Source organism: Tigriopus californicus, chromosome 6 (assembly GCF_007210705.1).
Source record: "Tigriopus californicus strain San Diego chromosome 6, Tcal_SD_v2.1, whole genome shotgun sequence".
Taxonomy (NCBI): domain Eukaryota; kingdom Metazoa; phylum Arthropoda; class Copepoda; order Harpacticoida; family Harpacticidae; genus Tigriopus; species Tigriopus californicus.
The window spans coordinates 7,041,693-7,051,015 of NC_081445.1; the positions used below are offsets into that span (position 1 = coordinate 7,041,693).

Sequence of the window (9,323 nt, forward strand, 5' to 3'; positions counted from 1 at the left end):
GCGTTCGAGGTATTAGTTGATGGTATTAATTCTCCCAATCAAATGTACGTACATGCGATTTGCTACCTATGGATTAATATTGCATTCACTTCGGTCTCGTTTTAGTCAAATTGTTGGGCAAAAAGACGAAGGTGATGATAGTCTCTGGTTTTGTTAGCCGTTCAATTCATTCAGTTAATGCAGCTACTGCATTGTGCATGTCCCTTTCGAATGGACCTTGAGTGCTCCAGGAAATGCTCATTACAACATGACTCATTTTGATTCGATAGGCTCTTGACGGACAGATTGATCGAGCCTGTGCCAGGGTCTAGGTATGTATGAATTATTGAAAAGCTTTCTCCACCTCAAAGTTGAAACGGATCATCAAGCTCGATCACAATGGGTGCGTCGCAGTGACGAAGGGTAAATCAAAGTTCCTCAAACAACAACCAGTGACTAGATAGGGATTAAGGGAGCTCCCTTTGTAGTTGTTTACCTGCATGCTTAGGCACACGAATGGTCTCCAGAGGAGTAAGGAGGAACCGCTCTGTCCAAGTTAAGGCCTTGAATATCTGTCGCACCGTGTGTCCGTAAGGGTATGTACTAACTCCTGTAGGCGTGGGCGTCGTTGCTACAAACAAAGACCACAATGATTTGGAACGCTTGGGAAGACCATACGAGAAGGCAGAAATCAGATACAGCACAAAGGAGGCTCTTGATTTCAGAGGATATGCCAGGCAGTGATCCCCAAGATGAAGTGTGTGGGGAGCAAAACCCGGGTATGTGACTTCTTGTTCAATCACGTGACTAAGCAATTCATTTGGTTCGTTATCGTCAACTTTTGACTTTCGTTTAGGTTTTCCTCTCTGGACTTCGGCCCACGGTTTCCATCATTGGACGTTGACTCGCACCCAATGCTGGAGAGTGTTTTGGATTGTGATTGTGCTTTGCTCCACGATCGCCCTTATCTGTTGTGTGGCTTTTTATTTCTATTATGTGTTTAGTACTTCCGTGTACTCCAGGATAAGCAGTGAAAGTCCCGTCCGAAGAAATTGGCCAGTCACTATCATTTGCGAACGACAGGCAAGTTTACAAAGCCGTATTTGATGGGTCCTCTAAACAATTTCCATTTTTGATCGCATCATCTTAGGCCTTCACACTCAACAAAATTTCGAACGTAACAACCTTCGGCAAGGATCAAGCTTCCCTTTTGTCTTGGACTTTGAGTCCCCGTTTATCGCTACCATCGCTAGTTGAAAACGACCCAATCATAACGACAATAAGGAACGGTTTAGATAACACCTTGGCCGCCTCGAAGTATAACGGCAGCTACGAGAGGCTTATTCAGGATGTTGCTCCTCGTTGCCGGGAACTCATTTTGGAATGTCAACTGGGCAGTCGTGTACTCTCCGGTATAAACTGCTGTTCACAATATTTTGATGACAAGCCCACCGTCAACCAATATGGTATGGATTACATTTCTAAGATCAAATCTATGCGCTTAGCGATTCGTTAATAGAATATGAAAGATAAACGGTCAAATAGTGAGCAGAGAGACGCTTGGGATATTTCTAATGTAAGTTGGAGAAATTAGTGTTCTGTGCTTTGTGTTTATCTCAATTCGGTGACGTGCAACATGCTTAAAATAGATAGGCTAGCCCTTTTCGTCAGTACAGATAGATATACTAAACAAACTGTTCACTTACCTTTATCAGTTTGCTAGCTGTAATGATTTTGGAGATTTATACCTTTTGATTCCAATCTTGGTATGATCTGGCAAATTCATTTGAACACTCATGAAAGTTGCGATTGTTTGTCTTGGATCGCACAAATTGAACATGACATACATTATTACAGGAACTTGCTACTCGACCCGTGGAGGACTTGAAAAATACGTCGTCGATCAGGCTGGGGAAGGAAATGGATTCACCATTATCACGCAACATGAGGATGCTGAAGCGTTTGATGCCAGTTTAGCCAGCTCCAATATCTACGGAGCTAAAGGAGTAAACTTTGCCGTGGTGGATGAACACACCTCTATCCTAACGGCAATGAGAACACGAGCCCAGAGCGTGCAATTAGGTTCGAAAGTATGGCTCAAAATAGGACCAAATTGTTTGTGAAAGCCTCAAAATATATTGTAGGTTCGTTTGCTACCATTGGGATTTCTCGCAACTATGTCGATAACACCGATCTTGAGTTCAGCTTGATTGGGAGGATGGAATGTACTGAACCAGGAACTCGAAATTCGGCTGTGGAACAATTTCTAGTTGGGATTTCAAGTGCTTATGGCTATTCCAAGGACAACTGTCAAACCTCCAAAGATGAGATCTTGGCACGGGAGCTCCTAAATTGTACTTTCAACCCACTAAGTCCAGGACCCGAGCAATGTTCGCCTATAGAATCCGCGACATTTCAGAAATCTTTCCTCTCATCCAATGGGTCCTCATCAAGCAAGCTCCCAGCGGTTTCGGTGACCCAAGGTGTGAAAGATAAAATCGACGCAGTTTGTCCCCAGGATTGTATTCAGGATAGTTACACGATTTCTCCCTCTTATTCGCCCATTTCGGACAGCCTAAAAGCCGACATCCAAAAGAAGATTCCTCCGAATGGGCAAAACACCAACGTGATCGTCCTGAAGTTCTTCTTGAACTCCATGGAGTACCAAAGAATTCACAATTTCCCTCAGCACGGCATGCAATTTGTAGCAGAGGTGGGTGGGTTGATGGCATTTTTCCTGGGCATCTCGGTTATTTCGATTATTGAATGCCTGTGCTACGGTTTGACTTGTTGTTGGTCGGCATGTTGTGGCAGGTGCTGCTCTGATGACATTGAGGATGATCAGGCCAGAGAAGATCTTCCACCGCCAAAATGGAGGAGCAACAAACCCAAAGAACAAGGCACTCGAGAAAGTTACTACTGAGCAACTTCTTACATCTATACCAAATATCTCAACTTTCTATGGATTCCCGAAATTAATGCAATCCTCGAACGTATATTGTATATTATAAAACATAAATCCGAACAAGCTTTGGATCAAAGAGTCAAATGGCAACGATGTTGAGCCATTGGTGGTAAACATACGCTTTAAACACTTGAGGGTTTCGAGATCTTTTATTGCAATGCAAAAATGAACTTCATTACGCAATATGAAATCAAATTCGATCAAGGCCCTGACAGACGAATCCGCGTCAATTCCAGCTGGATATTTTTTTAGTATTCAACTTTACTCAACTTTAACGCAAGAATGAAAATAAAAATTCTGCCCAATATTATTCATATTAAGCATACATATACAAAGTCAAGTCATGAGTCCCACAGGGCTCCATTTTAGGGGAGCCTTTTCATAATATTTCTTGCCCCAAATCTGCACTTGGGACGTCGAGAATGGTCTTGAAAGGAATGAGATTCTACTAGATGTGTGCGTAGATGACCTTTGGGGCAACGACTTTGAACACTCCACTCGTAGATAATTGAGGAAAAGTTATTGAGCAGAGGCGAGTTTTTTAAGAGCTCATACCTCTGAGTTAACGCTTGGACGTTAGCGAGCATCCGCTCGCCATTTTGGCCAGTACTGTCGTGCTCAAATAGGCCATTCCTTGTTTGTTTGCTTGTTTGCTTGAAATTTCAAGATATTTTCTTGCTTGCAAATATTTCAATAATCACATAATGTCAGTGTTGCTAAACCGACCTGACCTTAACAGTAAACTTGTTATGATGATATTTTATCATTTTTTTTCTAGTCCTTAAGACATTACAAACTTTATACTTGCATTCAAAACTTGGGTTTTGACTCATTAAACAGAGTACAGGACATTCTCTTATGGCAAGCTTTGCCATATTTTTCAGGGCGACCAAGAGCTTTCCAATCCTAAGATATTCTTAAGTCTGTTTTGCTTCATCTAATCTGATGAGATCAGTTCACATGAATTGTTGGGGAATCTTGCACATCTGCTTGAAGGAGCAATCAAAAATCCAGTTTTTGTCAATTTTGTAATGATACAGTTTCATCGATTTTAGCGTGGCCACCTTTGGCACACTGTGATCCCACGTTAAGAACAGGGAAAAAGGAAGAAAATCTACGGAAGAAATAGATTACTTTTTGCGCAACCTCTTACTTTTTTTTCGTTGCTTTGCTTTACTCCTTTTCGTTTTGATTTTAAGAAAGGTTGACTGACAATCTTTAAAAAATATATATTCATGCTTAAAATCAAGAACAATGTTACGCCTCAGGAAAAAGATAAAATGAACATTTATTTTGTTGTTCTAGTACCCGGTTTTTATCTTATGCTGTGAGTCTTGTATCTTGTACTTTGTTGTTTTGAGGCCGCTCTTATCTGATGGGTCACACACAGGCACAGCTTGGGTGTGGAATGACCAAGTCAAATGTAGACAAAAGGGACACAGGCACTGACACTCTTGATTTGATAGAAACGCCCCCTGTAGTCAACGAGAGCATAGCAGAGAATGCTTGAAAACTTTGAGATGTTCATCAACACACAAGATGTAAAAAGGCAGGGAAAGGTTGTGAATTGGCTCATCCAGAGTTTTGACCCAAACTTTGAGAGTTTGGCCTTCTTAAGTTCAATGAGAAAGGATGTTCCAAGCTGGGGTGTAGCTATTTCCAGCTGTTTATGTGCATGAGATCATTCATGCACTAGGTATGCCTCAATTTCAAACGCACAAGGCCCATCACAGGGGCACTAAGAGGAGGAACCAGCAGTTGTCTCAACCTCATTGTCAAGTCTCTCAACAGACTTACCCCACCCCTTCCTCTTCCTTCCCTATTCCCTCCCCTTGTTCCCCTCCTCTCCTACAACCTCACCTCTAAATTCCTTTAACCTCTCTTCTGCCCAAACTTTGTAGCCCTGATCCCCCACTGGTCGTCATGAGCCCAACGACTCTTTTAGATCGTATGCTCAGGTGGCAGCGTTACAAGTTCCTTCTCCCCCTCTTCTTCCATCTCCTCAAAGATTCTCTCGTTCTCCGCTATATGACTTTTGTCCAAAAGCAGGATTTTTTAAGGTTAGAAAGCCAAGTCAAATATTGATGGCTCTAATCAGTCCATTGAAGGACAATTAGCCCGTAAAAGGGCTTTAGTTAATTGTCCATTGTTTTATTTCCAAAAAATACATCACAAAGATCAAGGTTCTTAAAGGACCATCTATTGATAGGCAAGTGTCATTCGTTTCCATGACAGGAACTTGGCTTTGACCAGAGGTCTTAGATGAAGAACTAGTCATGATTGGCTGCAATCTAATTTAATGCTATAGAGTTCGCCCTGACAATCCCATTTTTCCGCATGGGGGCGTATGTCTGTATGTTAGAAATGACCTTTGTCATGTAAAACTGTCTGATGGAGAGGAAGATATCTTAGTTTGTCACCCCCTAGGTCTTGATCTGTCCATTGTATCAATATATAGGCCCCCTCTTGTTCAGTAAGCTCGTTCCTATTAGCTTTCAAATTCATAGATGAGTTGGACCGGTCAGTTTGCTCAAAGGCTTACTTTGGAGGGGACTTCAATTTTCCAGCTAGCATTGTAGTGCGAGAGGGGAGTCCAGATGGGCACATTCCCATTTCGAAATCAACATCTCAGTCGTTCGAAAAGCTGGAAGTGTTTGAGATCTTGGGCAATCGCTCCCAGCTTGTTGGTGTAGCCACCAGAGCAAATGGAGTTCTTGACTTGGTATTTTCTAGATTTTTCCAATGACCCTGATTTGATCCAGTATGTCCATGTGGCGCCTAGTAATCTGTCAGATCATCATGTTCTCGAGATAGGGTGGACTACGGCCCTGTATTTAGAAGAGCACGACTGTGAGTTCAGCTCACCATTGCGGATACATTTTCTACCTTCAATTCCGTTCCAAAACAATAAGGTTACATGGGTACCAGATCCAACCCTTGGACCTAGCCCTTAAGGCACAAACATTTGCAAAAATATATTTGGTTTGGATCTGGGACCCATTTAAACTCATTGTTTTGGAACGGAATTGAAGGTTCAAAATTCAACCGCGATGGTGCGCTGACCTCACTGTCGTACTCTTTTCACCCTAGGGTCGACCATTACTCAAAAGCCTGCCTGCTAGAGTAGGATCGGCCAAAAAGGTCGGTCTGGCTAAGTTCAAGTTCAAAGAGGAAAATTGGCCGTTGATTATAGAAAGGTTAGGGGAGCTTGCCTTCATTTCAATGCTGAAAAGAAATCGTCCATGGATGTAGCCTTAGACAAAATGATTCTAGTGTTTGAGGAGTTTGTTCAAATCTAGCAATCTCTGAATGTGTTCCGTAAGACGGGGCACAGTCTAAAATTCCGAAATTTGGGAAGAATTTGTTGCAAAAGAGTTGCAAACTAGCATAAAGGCTCCAGAGCAATTTGAATCCAGTAGTTGTGGCTAGCTTTCAAAGAAAGTTGGATTTGATCCAAGGTAGAATTATGGCCTCCATTGAGACGGATCAGTTGAAAAAGCAAAGTAGAGTGATTCAGGAGGTGAGGTCGAATCCGAAGGCTTTTTCTCATACGTAAACTCTGTAGGGTTTGGCTAAAGTGCTGGATTACAAAGTGGCGTCATCTGATGCGAGCACCACGTGGATTATCTGGCATAATTAAAGCTTTGACCCAAAACGCAGGAGCAATTGAACAGTGAACAAAGCAAGAGCTATATAATCGACTTATTGAGTGTTGTTGAAGACAAGTATGTTGTAAAAAATTACCTAAATACTTTAGTTTCAATTGAGTCAACCATTGTTTGAAGATACTACTTTCAAACAAAGCATGATTTTATATTTTCAAGCAAATTGAATGACTATACTGAAAATATTATGCAGAAGTTTTGCATTGATTGGAAGACACTTTTTATGCAAAAGCTCACATCATTGCTTAATAGAACTACTGAACCAATCAAATGCTTTGTTTTACATGGCTCCGTTCAAGAGGCAAACATATGAGCATTGCACAATGATCCCTCCATTGAGACATACAAGTTGGATTTGATTTGTCTTGATGGTTCTGCAATAAATGTGATCTAGGTGGGACGTAATGATTGTGTCATCTTGATCTACACCTGTGAACATTGGTCCAGTTTTGATCACCTCTAAGTTGGTCGTAATTATTGTCTCGTGTAAGATGTTTCAGAGGGGCAACATTCTGTAGGTGTGATGCTCCATTTGTTAAGGTCTATGTTCATGTCTCCTCCGATGATTTTATTTTTTTCAATTTGGGTGGCTCTTTGGACTTGTTCACAGAACATGGCCAACCAATATTTTTTGTTTTTCAATGCATTGGTCCCCTCAAAGATCTCACCATTCCCTGTAATTAAGGCCAATGATGGTTCCCTTCTCGCCCCAACAATACAGTCAGACTTCCACCATTTTTGATGGGACCATTTCGTGATAAAGGTGCTGTCCGCTTATCATTTCTAGTTTTTTCGAGATTATTGATAAACAAAACCGTTCTCACTTTGTGTTTCTACAAAGGGAAAATGACGGTGTATCCTGCGTACGTGTGTTTGGTATTGGAGGTGGAATGAAGTCAGTTTTGCTTAAAAATATCAAGTCCACCTTATGGTTCCTGATTAGCATTTTACTATCACTTGCCATAGTATGATATCTCTAGCAAATGAATGTTGTACTTAAATGGTTTAAGATAATTGTCAAACCATGTCCTAAAAATAGCAAACACTTTTTGTCAATGAAGATTTGGAAGCACTGGATGTGCTAAAATCATAGAAGAAGTAACATAAAAGAAAAAAGATCAAGTTTGTTGAGGTTTTTTATTGTAGCTGAATCGTTAACCAGTGGACAGGTGCAACTCTAGCTGATGGAAAGCCGCGCCTCTATAATCAAGAACTGTACCCAAGCAGACAGTCAGTTGACATTCATTTGCTCTGACAAAGAGTCCGCCTGGCAAGCTCTCATTGCACTCTCTAGGAGTTTTTCCTCTATGCTAAAATCATGGTAGTTCTTGCCACGATTGTGGCGCAGCCTGGCTACGCCACAAAGCTGAAATCCGAGCCAGTTCTTTACGCGTCTCTATAGAGAAAGAGAGAGCAGGACTGTTAGCTATATCCATGTACCCATCATCTTCCCGCACACGTGGAAGTAAACTTTTCCTCGGAAATTTGAATAAATATTTGGGAAAGATATAGAAAGAGTTAGGTTTTACTGTAAAAATGGGAATTGATAGGTCAAGGAATCACTGCAGCTCAATTTAAGCTCAGGAAATTATAATGTCAAATGGGCTAATTGAACAAAATTATGTTAACAAACCTGACCAGTAAACTAAATTTGGAATTTTGATGGAATCATTAACTTTTTTTCTTAAACTTTTTCTGGTTCATACCAAGTAGCTTTGCCCTAATACCCTTAAGTTTTGTTTCTAAATCGTTGAAATCTTGCTTCAGACGGTCAACCATTATGGCGATTCAAGCTAAATTATAATGGCGACCTCCACATGTTGCAGAATATTGCAGATGTGGGATGTTTTTTCTTTGTTGCATGTTTTCTGGCATATTCCGATCTTTATCTGGCATGTTTTGGCATGTTTTAAGAGCTATTCTGGCATATTCGGAGCACATGGAGTTGGCAGCATTGGCACCTATCAGTATTTTGGGACCTTGACCTAAAACTACCAAGTAATCTCAACTATTGCCCGGAGATGGTCCTTCCGTGGATTCTGCAAGTTCTTAACGCCTCTGGTGGTATTCTCATATTGAGCTTCGTTGTGAAACAAATGGGAGTGGAGCCAGGCACTAGTGTCGTAATCGCATTGGGGATCTTTTTTGTTGTGGACATCGTTCTTAACAGCTTCTGAGGCCTGGACAGGAGGAATCCCTACGGCCGATGCACATCTTCCGTTTTTGGTCAGCTGATATTTTGGTCCTTCGAGAAAAGAGTAAAACCTAACCTAACCTAACCTAACCTTTCGGTTGCAAGGGCCTGGGGGCGCCTAGGCCGCGGCGTAAGCCTGCGGCAGTTCGGTTGCCAGGGCCTCGAAAATAGTGGTAGATTAGAGCTTAATTCTTCCATGAACAAAAAAAAATCCGTGCATCGAGTATAGAGATTCGAACTCACGACAGACAAAATCAACATTATATGACTTACATCATGCGTTCTCGGCCACTTAGATTTGGTTTTGTGGCTTACGGCAACGTTTTTACTTATAGCAGCTACATGTCAAGAGAGTGGCACCTGACAAAAAATGGAAAATATTTAACGACCATGGTCCCTTTGTCTTTTAGGGAAGTGTCAGTAGGTTGGAAAGAAGAGAAGAGGTGGTTGAGGAGGAAAAAGAGAAGAAAGTGGTGATAAGTTTGAAACTGGAAAACCAGCTGTTAGATTGAAGAACCTC

General features: G+C 41.5%; 1 protein-coding gene across 1 annotated transcript; it reads left to right on the top strand.

Moving 5' to 3' along the window:
* The first annotated feature begins 363 nt into the window (after window positions 1–363).
* Window positions 364–3,258, top strand: LOC131881824 (uncharacterized). Its single transcript, XM_059228793.1, has 6 exons — window positions 364–402; window positions 488–758; window positions 836–1,062; window positions 1,130–1,445; window positions 1,837–2,061; window positions 2,124–3,258. The coding sequence occupies exons 2-6, from the start codon at window positions 629–631 to the stop codon at window positions 2,900–2,902; spliced, it is 1,677 nt and encodes a 558-aa protein (XP_059084776.1). The 5' UTR covers window positions 364–402; window positions 488–628; the 3' UTR covers window positions 2,903–3,258.
* Window positions 3,259–9,323: the final 6,065 nt, after the last annotated feature.